This window comes from Nelusetta ayraudi, unplaced genomic scaffold, assembly GCF_046127955.1.
Source record: "Nelusetta ayraudi isolate G7.1 ecotype Tasmania unplaced genomic scaffold, CSIRO-AGI_Nayr_v1 ptg000053l, whole genome shotgun sequence".
In the NCBI taxonomy this organism is placed as follows: Eukaryota; Metazoa; Chordata; class Actinopteri; order Tetraodontiformes; family Monacanthidae; genus Nelusetta; species Nelusetta ayraudi.
Window position 1 is genome coordinate 7319460 of NW_027466103.1, and position 11399 is coordinate 7330858.

The 11399-nt window shown below is 49.8% G+C and overlaps 1 protein-coding gene across 1 annotated transcript in view; it reads left to right on the forward strand.

Annotated features, from left to right (window-relative positions):
* The window catches only part of abtb2b (ankyrin repeat and BTB (POZ) domain containing 2b), a 42794-nt gene extending 32136 nt beyond the window's left edge, over positions 1–10658 (forward strand). Inside the window, exons 4-17 of the mRNA XM_076037989.1 lie at positions 2230–2382; positions 2693–2858; positions 2989–3078; positions 3187–3288; positions 3810–3906; positions 6002–6137; positions 6590–6861; positions 7040–7218; positions 7463–7568; positions 8128–8230; positions 8320–8407; positions 8545–8613; positions 9218–9331; positions 9931–10658. Coding sequence (XP_075894104.1) covers positions 2230–2382; positions 2693–2858; positions 2989–3078; positions 3187–3288; positions 3810–3906; positions 6002–6137; positions 6590–6861; positions 7040–7218; positions 7463–7568; positions 8128–8230; positions 8320–8407; positions 8545–8613; positions 9218–9331; positions 9931–10161 — 1906 coding nt within the window. The 3' untranslated portion in view covers positions 10162–10658. The remainder of the gene's footprint in view (positions 1–2229; positions 2383–2692; positions 2859–2988; positions 3079–3186; positions 3289–3809; positions 3907–6001; positions 6138–6589; positions 6862–7039; positions 7219–7462; positions 7569–8127; positions 8231–8319; positions 8408–8544; positions 8614–9217; positions 9332–9930) is intronic.
* The last annotated feature ends 741 nt before the right edge of the window (positions 10659–11399 follow it).

An 11399-nucleotide genomic window follows, 5' to 3' on the forward strand; every position in this document is an offset into this window, starting at 1 on the left:
AGTTTGTGTTTGGACGGCCCAGCGGTGCGACCCAGACACAGGGGTCTGCACGTTCACAGGAAAGATGTCGCAATTAATGGTGGAATCGGGGCCGGGGGGGCGGCGGAGGGTGGAGCGGGGGGGCTGGAGGTGACAGTGCAGCCGCTCTCCATCTGGCTCAAGTCACGGGCCACTGGCAAAGGTGTGAACACACATATGGCTTCAGTTGTCCGGCGCTGACGGCTAATTATTTACGTGAGCATCCCCCCCGCACGCACGTGCACACCAGCGCTGCTCTATATAATGGGAGGAAAATCTGACGGCATTGCTGTAACGCAGGACACACTTTGGACGCTTGTGTTTAGAAGTTTTTACCCTCCAGAGTGCAGCCAACACACGGCTGCAGATGAGAAAAACAAGAACAGAGCAAAGATAAAGAAAAAGCCAGTCTGGCCAAACTATTGACTGGTAGTCTATGCGTAACCCAGAGGCACAAATGCTCTCGGCGGGCGCCGACCAGAGTGTGTTAACTGTCGACAATGAAGAGCGGCGCAACATTGATTCCTCAGCACCACTTCTCCTCCTCTGTCATCGCTCTGCAGCCACTGTCTCCAGATCGCAGCCTGAACCCCCCCCCCCCACACACACACACACCAGCCACTGTTCCCCTAACACACACCTATCAGACCCACTCACTGTTCTCTGCTGCTCCTCCTCCATCCCATGAGCCTCTTTGCCTGCTTGCCAACTGTCTGACTGATCACAGACTGAAGGTGCACAGCGGCAGATAATTAGGCTCGAAGCCAAAATAATGATAAATATGATAGTAATAAAAAGACAAGTGGTGTCAAACTGCAGCCCTGAGAGTTTCCATTTTAACAATATTCTCATTCAACGGCTGCTTTCAGCCAATTCCTCTTTGAAAGGGGCTTATTAACTGCATTGCGAAGTCCGACATTCACTTTGTGGAGCCTCAAATAAAGAGGAGACGACCCACTTATAGCATCTATTATTAACAAGGCACTGATGAATAAAAGGGGGAGCAGCTGTTCTATGGGAAACCACAAGGAGCCGCTCAGTGTAAACACCATGATGAGGATAAATGGGGAGTGGGGGGCTGAAAGGTCCCGGCGCTCATTAGCAGCAGCTACAGTGCCTACAGTGAGCGCAGTGTGCGCACAGTCCTATACATCGGCTCGGCGCTCGGCGTGTTCACTCGAGCGTCGTCGTCTGAGAACAAAGGTGAGCCGCTGCTAGGAATAACTTCACAGCGGGAGAGAGGACGAGGCAGCCAGGCAACATCTAGCAGTAGCGTTCCAACAGTCGTGCACACTGATGAGACAGCAGCTGCAAAATGACAGCAATGCTTTCACACTGACCAGTCACCGTTCACTGGCACACTCTCCATATAGCAGGTCCAGGACGAACCGTCCAGGTGTAGGGTCACAGATTGCCATAGCAACACATGACCGGGACACAGCCATTACAGAAGCCAGGACTCTTCCCTCCTCCCCTGCTGCTGACTTGACCCTCACTCCATGCCTCTGGTTCTCCGAGGCCCAGCATCAGCGCCGTCTCTGCCTCAAGCCCGTTAACGGTTCGCTCCCTTCACGTCATCGTGTCTGTTCCGGGACGGCGCTGCGCACCTTTTGTTCACCCCCACCCAGGGACTTGGTTCTGCCACAGCTGGTTTAAAAATAGGCCGATTACTCAGAGCCCGCAGTTTTGTTCTTGAAAGCGCAGCGCGAATGAAGTCACAGATCTGCTCTGTGCTGTGAGCCCACAGGTTTACTGCAGAGCTTTACGTGCCAGCGCCAGTTACTCATCTATACACATGCACACCTATTCCTGCATGTGCGTGCGCTGTGGGTGCGTATGTGCGTGCGTGTGTGTGCGCACGCGCATGGAATAAAAAGATATTGCATGATGTGCAGTGTGCAAAAGGATACAGGACAGGATACACACACGTCATATATATACGTTTGTATAAGTGATGTGTGTGTGTGTGTGTGTGTTGTTAGTCACTGTGCCCAGTGAGGTGAGCCGCTGCCAGACGCTTCCATGTCATCCAGGTGAAGACGGTTTATGAGTTTCCCCTCAGTGTGACTGAATCACTGCGCCGTGCGTCTGAGCGGCTGCTCCTCACCACAGAGAGGCTGACGTGGGCTCCGCCCACACAGGTGTGAACCCGAACCGCTCGCTGATGGACGTCAGCTGAATGTGTTTTTTTTCCCTGTCTCCTCCGCGCAGGCCTTTCCTGCTGCTGCCGCCCCTGATGGAGTGGATGAGAGTGGCCATCGTGCACGCCGAGCACCGCAAGAGCCTGTTGGTGGACAGCGATGACGTCAGACAGACGGCCAGACTTCTCCTGCCCGGACTCGACTGTGAACCCAGACAGCTGAAGTAAATGACGGCGGGAGGGAGGGGCAACGGCCCCAGTTGAAATAAAACGATGCTAATTTATTTATTTATTTATTTTTTGGATGTTTCTTCAAACTCCTGCACTCAGACTCTGTCCATATATATGTTCCCCTCGCTAACGCGTAATTACACACTCTGTACAGTAGATTTAGTGTTTGCCGAGTGTAGACGGGACTCATCAATCTCTCCCTGAAGGGTGTAATTAGAGGAGGCACGTTCCCAAAGCTCCGGGCGCTCTAACGAACCTGTCGCAGCAGCAGAGCTGTAACTCGTCTCTCTGTTCCTCCGCCAGGCCCGAGTGCTGCTTCAGCTCCTTCAAGCGCCTCGACTCCAAGGCCGCCACAGATAAGTTCCATCTGGACTTGGGCTTCCGGATGCTCAACTGTGGACGCACGGATCTGATTGGCCAGGCCATCGACCTGCTGGGGCCGGATGGGGTGAACAGCATGGACGATCAGGTGCTGAACGCTGTCCACTCCGTTTGTGTATGAGCGTGCTGATCTCTTGAAGGTGCTCGCTGGGAGCAGTGTGGACTTCAGGTTCATCAATTTTCTTTCCCCCTCCTCCACTTGCCTGCTACTCTCACAGGGGATGACGCCGCTGATGTACGCCTGCGCAGCTGGAGACGAGGCCCTGGTCCAGATGCTGATCGACGCCGGGGCAAACCTCGACGTGGCGGTAAATACAGCAACGACTCACCCAAGTCATTGACAATCATTACTGTCAAGGTTTGATATTATTGTTAGATATATGTTTGCGTAACTTTTAACGTCTCTCTGCTACCAGGTTCCGCCGTGCTCGCCCAAACACCCCTCGGTGCACCCCGACAGCCGCCACTGGGCGGCGCTCACCTTCGCCGTGCTGCACGGACACATTTCCGTCGTGCAGGTTGGAAACAACACGCGCACATAAACACTACCTTGCTCTCCTTGAGAAAGTTTCCAGCCGCACAACACGCTGACTTGACCCGAGCTCGCCGGCCGTCACGGTGTCGCAGCTCTTAAACCGAGAGGTCAGAGTTCAGCCCGCCAGGGAGTCGCAGGCAGCCCCCAGGGTTACTTGTGCATTACGCGGCCCATGGAGCATGTAGCAGTAGTGCCCCGTACCATCATACATCTGTAAGTCACGTGATGCACTAGCCAATCAGAATGAGCCAAGAGACAAAGCACGTACAGCGCCGTGATGTCATGCTGGCCTCTCTAAAAAAAATTTTTTTTTTAGAAAGATTAAAAGTCCATGATTTGAATTGCTGCAATAGAAAGATTTGCGAAGAACTGAGTTTCAGGTCAAAACTGAGGTTTTTTTGGCAGCAGTACCTTGAGTGGCCACTTGGGGGGGGGACACCACGTCGACATGTCGCCGCTTCGGTATCCAGTTCTTTAATAGGTCCCAACTTCTTGTGTCCGCAGCTCCTGTTGGACGCCGGGGCCAACGTGGAGGGAGCCGCCGTCCGCAACGGACAGGAGAACACCGCAGACACGCCGCTGCAGTTGGCCTCGGCAGCAGGTGCGCACGCACGCACACACACGCACACACACGCACACACACACACACACACACACACACACACACACACACACACGGAAGAGCTTGACCGAGTTACAGCAAGACTGTTTTCAGATCTGATTTACAGAAGCAAAATTGACGACGCTGAAGTTGGCACCACATTCGCCGCGGTGCTTCTTAGGTTTCCATTCCACCAGGCTGAAATTAGGGTTCGGGGTTTGTGGGTTCCTCACGCGCTAGAGGGCCCGAATTTGCCGTGGGCGCCTCTTGAGGGATCCTGATGACAAAGCAGGTGGCCCCACGTCTCTAGGGCAAAGTTGACCTTTGACCCCCATAGACTTTGTTGGCACCACATTCGCAGCAGTGCTTAGGTTTGGATTCCACCTTAAAAAAAATAATCAGCAATTTAACTGCTAGATGGCAGTGCTTATCCCAACACTTTTCAACATATAAAATTCAGCGAATCATTATGTCTATGTTGAGGTGGATTTTTTCCCCCTCCAAAATTATACAGTGGAAATGGACGTGAGGTATCATCGTAAAGCACGGGAGCTCTACTATCGCAATCAGTTGACATATTTCATGGGATATCATTTTTGACTTTTTTGGGGGGGGGGGACTCCAAAGTTGACAACTTTGCCATTGACATCACGGTATTTTAAAGTTTTTCAGGTGGATTGTGGTGGAATCAAAAGCTAAGAAGCGCTGCGGCGAATGTGGTGCCAACTTCAGCGTCGTAGCAAATTGCTTCAAACTACTTATTACGCGGGCGGGGAGGGTCCGAATGACTTAAAGCCACCGTGACAACACTGTGGATGGAAAAACATGGTTTATTCACTACTACTACTGCTGCTGCTGCTGCTGCTGCTGCTACTGCAGGACACTAGTTAATAACAGGGCAGAATGAAGACGTAAATCCCGCGATGGCGGCCTGACCGAGTTTGCAGTGAAAGCAGCACCGTGCCCTCTGGGCAGAGAGCTGCGTCTGTGGGATCGTCTGCAAGCCGCACATAGCTGCTGCCAGTGGGGCACACATGCTTCACATAGCAGGCGGCAGCAGCGCGTAAACAAGAGCCGACGTGAATGAGTTTGCTTGTTTGAAGATAAACCGTGGAGGGGAAAAAAAAAAAAAAAAGTTGTTCGTTTCATTTGTCCCGCCGCTGAAGTTTAATGCGCGGCAGCGAGGAAGAAGCCATGCGCTAATGAATTACAAACACGCTAACGTCTCAAACCGTGATGATGTTGTCAGCTGTGGGCGGTTCGGAGATACAAATGCGCCATTTATTAGTAAAAATAAATCGACTGGTGGCAAAAAGTTGGATTTGTTCAAAAAATACTTTGTTTTAGTCAGAAGAATCACCGCTGACCCTTCGCACCAAAAAAAAAAAGCAGTTCAACTTCACATAATCTACGTATCCACACGTGGCAAAGTTCATTATTGTTTGAATGAAAATGTTAAAGGAAGTCCAAATGGAAACGTTTCAAATAGATTTTTTCCTTGGCCTGACTTTGTGGCAGTGACCTGAAACCTTGTTTCACTGTAAAAAAAAACAAACAAAAAAAAAAAAGCAGGTAATTTACACTCATTTGAACTTTCCCCCTCATGCGAAAACAGTCACAGATGTGTAAAGACCTGAGGAAAAAAAGCCTGGAAGAAAGCCTAGAAATTTCCTGGAAGAGTCTTTTGTGTGCCCCAAATGTGGAAACGCTGCGGACGATACCTGGACTAGCATTACTCCACCACTGCGCTGGTTTGCAGAAAATAAACACATTCAAAATGTACACACTGGCCGTTGTAACAGTTGCTTCTCGTGTGACTTACAAGCCCCCCCCCGCCCCCCCCCCCCCCCCCCACACACACACACACACACACACACACTGAACCCCCAGAGAAAACGCTGCATTCCAGGAAGGTTGCTGGCCGTGAACGCGGCTGCTCCACTCAAAATTCAAACATTTTGTAGGTGGCAGTTTTCAGGCACCGTCGCGAAAACACGGCTCTGGTTGAATGACACGGTGGATAACAACAATGACTCATTCCAAGGACTCGTTTCCTCATCTAATGAATCTGCTGTGTGTGTGTGCTCGCTCCCAGGGAACTATGAGATGGTGAGTCTGCTCCTGGCCCGAGGTGCCGACCCGCTGTCCAAGGCTCACGACGGGAACGCCCTGACCTCGTCGCTCTACGAGGACATGAACTGCTTCAGTCACGCCGCCGCTCACGGCCACAGGTGATTCTCCTGCTGCTCGGTCTGGTGCGTGAGCCAGCTGCTCCCTTCTCACCGGATGCAAGGAAATAATTAGAAATCACAAGTCGTCCTTCAAAAACAAGAAAAAGCACCGACACTGCATCGGCGCTCCGTCATTCTTGACTGGAATCTGCAAATCAGGAGAGATTTTGTCCCTTGTGTGGTGCGCTGAACTGGCAGACCATCTGTCTGTTGGGCGCCAACTGCTCCTCACGCCCTCCACCTGCTCGCTGAGTCGTACGTGTGAGCACAATGCAGACTCAACACGTCGCATTCCGCAGCGAGGGGTGACACCTTATGCAACCAAAGAGGAGGCCAAAGGTTCTCCAAGGAACCCATCGGCACGTCCAGGAATTCATGTTTTCATGCCTCCCGTCTTCTTCTTCCTCCCCTCTTCCTCCCCTCTTCCTCCTCCCTTCACCGTCCCATTTCAGGAACGTGCTGAGGAAGCTCCTGACTCAGCCGCAGCAAGTCAAAGAGGACGTCCTGTCCCTGGAGGAGATCTTGGCCGAGGGCGTGGAGGGCGAGGAGGCAGCGATCTGCCCCTTCCTCTCCCCGCTGCCCACTCCGTCCGCTGGGCCCGGGGCGGCGCCGGAGGGGGGCGTGGCCCGGCTCTGCAAGGCCCGCATGAAGGCGCTGCAGGAGGCCAGCTACTACAGCGCCGAGCACGGCTACCTGGACGTCACAGTGGAGCTGCGAGCCCTCGGTACTGAGTTCACTACTGAACAAGAAACAGAAAGGAAAAGCAGTTGCTTCCTAACAAAAAAACAACATACAATGCAACAGCAGCCCTGTACCCAGTGCCTCTGACAATGATCAACAGAAACACAAAATAATTTAATTCTTCTTCTTCTTCTTCTTCTTGAACCTCTGTTTATTCACAGGTGTGCCGTGGAAGCTTCACGTGTGGCTGGAGTCCCTGCGCTGCGCCCAGCTGCAGTCCCGGGCGGCGGTGACGATGACGCTGCTCAGGGAGTTCACCAGCATCAGGGAGGAGGACTACTGCGGGGAGCTGATCACCGCCGGCCTGCCGCTCATGTTCAACATCCTGCGGACGGCCAAGGTACCGCCGGAGACGCCAGCGCAGTGGCTCCTGCGCTTCACACCATTCAATGGAAACGGCTGCGAGTCGAGACTTTCTTGAAATTTGTCCAAAAAAAAGTATTGCTTTTATTTTGCGGACAACTGTAATGGAAACGCAGCTACAGTCACACGTCTCCAAACGCAGATATGTGATTTAACAGCCCTCCCTCCCTCCCTCCCCTCCCCCTCACTCCCCCCCCCCCCCTTCTCTCACTTCCTTCCAGAACGATGCCATCATACAGCAGTTGGCAGCTATTTTTAGTCACTGCTTCGGCCCCGCCCCCCTGCCGCCTGTCCCTCCGATGAAGGCGTCTCTGTCGGCACAGTTGGGTGAGGAGACTCATTCTGATCTTGGCGGCTGCCATTGATTCACATCAGAGGAGGACTGTCTGGATCTGTCGACGTGTGCGATAGACAGAGTAGAGCAGAATCCTGGTGGTTCATAGAAATCTCATTCAATAGATAATCATTTAATCACCACCAAATACAAAATAAGGATGCAGTTCATTGCAACACTGAAGCAGGAACTTAAAAATGTGCAGTTTTCTTAATTACAATTTCCATTTTTTTTTACAGTTCAAACAACCATTGAGTAATACATCATAACATACATAACATACATAAGATTTACATCAGATTTTCAGCATTGACGAAATGCTGAAAAGTCAATTTCAGTAGACACACGTGCACATTTAAATGGCAAGTCTGTAGTATTTGGAGATTTTGAGAAGAAACAGCGACATCAAGTGGTTACATTTTAGATTGCAGTGTTCTTTCGTTCTGCCTCCCTCTCCTGAGTTTGCCTGTGAGCTACGCTCAAACCGGGTTCCCTTGTTCACCCTCGTCTTCTTCGTTGGTTTATTGGTTATTAATCTGCGTCTTCTTGCAGATCCCCATTTCCTGAACAACCGGGAGATGTCGGACGTGACCTTTGTGGTGGAGGGGAAGCCATTCTACGGCCACAGAGTCCTGCTGATCACGGCCTCTGACAGGTGAGTGCACACGGGTCCGTTCAGGTGCACACGGGTCGACCCGGCCGGAGGTCTGGACCTCTTTCACGAACAAATCTCTTCAATTTTAGGTTCAAGTCTCTGCTGACGTCCTCTGGACCTGGTGGAGGCCCCAGGAAGGAGATCGAGATCAATGACGTGAAGTACAACATTTTCCAGGTAATCTTTCGTCTCACTGTTGATGAAGTAAAACTGAAAGAGAAACAGAGCAGTTCTGAGACATTCTGAGTCAAACTACAACATCAACTGTTACCACACTGGCTCGACCCTTCATGAGCTCTTTGCTTCTTTCACAGATAATGATGTCATACCTGTACTGTGGAGGGACAGAGTCACTGAAGACCAACGTCCCTGACTTGTTGGAGGTAAGAATCAAACACATCCGTGCAATTATTATTTTGATGCCTCTTATTTTGACAACAGCAGCATCACTCTCTTCTTTTTGCCCCCAGTTGCAACTGTTTTTCTGATAAATAACTATAGTACATATCATGTAAATGGACATAGTGATCCACTATCTACAGCTGCATTGCAGGCAAAGTGAGTTCATGATTGTAAAGACTTACTTACTTACTTACTTACTTACTTACTTACTTACTTAGACTACAGCAGCTGCCTCCACAGCTCTTCTTTTAAAAAAAAAAAACAGCCCTGAACAAACATCTAAATACTTTTCCATGAAAAACAAACTGTGAACGTAGATTTGCATTCAGTTTGTTTTTCATGGAAGTGAAAATGAACAAAAAGTTGAGTTTGCCGCAATCGCTGACGAGAACGCAGCACACACAGTTGGCATAACTGGAGCGCTTTGATGACATCATAACTAAAACCACTGCGAAACACGACAGCCCATCGTTGCTGTCGTATTTTAATAGTTGGCTATAAATCAAAGAGGAGTAACCATGGCTGTGTGTGTGTGTGTGTGTGTGTGTGTGTGTGTGTGTGTGTGTGTGTGTGTTTCCCCGCCAGTTGCTGTCAGCTGCGAGTCAGTTTAAGCTGCTGCTGCTGCAAAGACACTGTGAACTCATCTGCTCTCGGCACGTCAACCTGGACAACGCAGTCAGCATCTACAAAACAGCCAAGGTACACACACACCCACACACGCACGCACACGCACACACACACACACACAGGTAGTTACTCCCCTCCAGGCATTTCACAGCTACTTATCATCGTTCAACTGGAAACTATGATGATCACAGTTAAGCATCAGGCACTTCATTTTGTTTTATCAGAAGGCCATGAATCATTTTCGGGCGACTCCCTTTACTGTTCGAAACCCAGAAACATGAGCTGCAAAAAAAAAAACATTTTTCTTGAGGGAAAAAAAACTAAGAAATGTAGGTTTTCACCCGAATCTGTGAAAAAAAAGGTGAAAAGTAAGGATCAGCACTGTGTTGGATGGACTGAGATACTTCCTGGTCCTCACACTGCTATGTTCAGAGGAACATACTGACAAACACCACACCAGGAGGGAGAAGCTTTCTCATAACACAATCATCTTAATGCAGCCCCTCAGAGGAGGCAAATGTTCTGCGTTTAAATCAAATTAAAGTTCCAGGAACTTGAAAAATGTGAATTATTGGCAAAAAAAAAAAAAATATCAGGACATAATCAAAACTGAGTATTTTTCCTGAATCCAGACATGTATTTTTAAACCCCCCCCCCCCCCTCTCTCTCAGGCCCACGGCTCGGCGGAGCTCAGCTCCTTCTGCGAGGGTTACTTCTTGCAGCACATGCCAGCGCTGCTGGAGAGAGAGGACTTCAGGAGCCTGCTGCTGGGACCCCCCGGGGCCCGGCAGGGGAGCAACGTCTCCACGCTGGCCCACAGCCGGGGGGATTGGCCCCTGGAGGAGCTGGAGGCGGCCCTGGCCCAGCGGCTGCGCTCCCTCCACCTCACCTCCAGGGTGTGAGAGAGCAGCAGGATGAGTGAGCAGCAGCAGGCAGCTGGAGCTTCGTCCCTGAACTGAGCAGGACGAGAGCGGGAGGAACGGTCTTACAGGTTTCGACCGAGCTCCCCCCCCTCCTCCCAACATCGGATCCATGAGACGCATCAGTGAGATTTTTTTTTTTTTTTTTGCCGTGAAGATTTTTTTTCTCTCTTTGTCTCTCCGTGGACATTTCATATTTTGTGCCCAGCGATCCGTCTTCAGTCGCTGAGGCAAAAAAAATGAGAGCGTGGTGTCGGAAAAAGCTGTAATGTAAGAAGCAACAGATGGACGCAACAAGTGGCGACACTCACTGGTGAAACATCATTGCCCCCTGGTGGACAATGCTGGAAGAGACTGAATCAAGTGAGGAGGCCTTGCTGGAATTTGGGCTTCGACTGATGATGCAGACTGGAAGGAAAGAAGTCGTGAGGACCTCGAGCATCGATTTCAATTTTGGATAAACAAGTGTACTTTTTTTTTTTTTAAGAAAACAAAACAAAACAAAAAAATGAATCAGTACCTTTGAAAGAAAAATATGAGCAGAGCAAAAGAGAGACTCCAGAGTGGGATGGACATTTTCTATTTAAACAAAGAAACAAAAAAGATGTGAGAGTATTTATCAGGGTGTTCCCTTTTATTGTGTTATTCCTTTTTTAATCTTAAGCAAATTATTAATATTATTGTTAAACTATTACTGTAGCTGTTGTTCTTTTGTTTTGTTTTTTTCCAGGCACACTCTTAACAGTTAACTGAGCTCTGTGCGCTGAATTTTGATGCTTGTGAGCAGGTACAGCAGTCAATTTTCAACATTAGGTTTGGAATCATTCATGCTGAACAATATAATAAACCTGGAAAAGTTTTACAAATGATGTGTATGTGTGTGTGTGTGTGTGTGTGTGTGTGTGTGTGTATGGGGGGGATCTGTGAGGATTTTGTTCTGTCTGTGGGACTTTGCAGTAACTCATCAGGAATCCAACGCCAATCACCAGACTTCAGGACTTGGAATTAAAAAACTGTTTTCTTTCAGGTCTCACTTTCAGAACCGTCGTCACACTGAAACACCGGAACCAAGAAATTCTCCTTTGAAATGTTGCAGACTTGAGGGCGAAGCCGACACCAGCCTAACATCACGCGGCACGCAAGGAAACAACCAGCACGTCATAACTTAATGAGTTTATTTGTTTCAGCACTGAAGATGCTCACAGTTATTTTATAGAGGG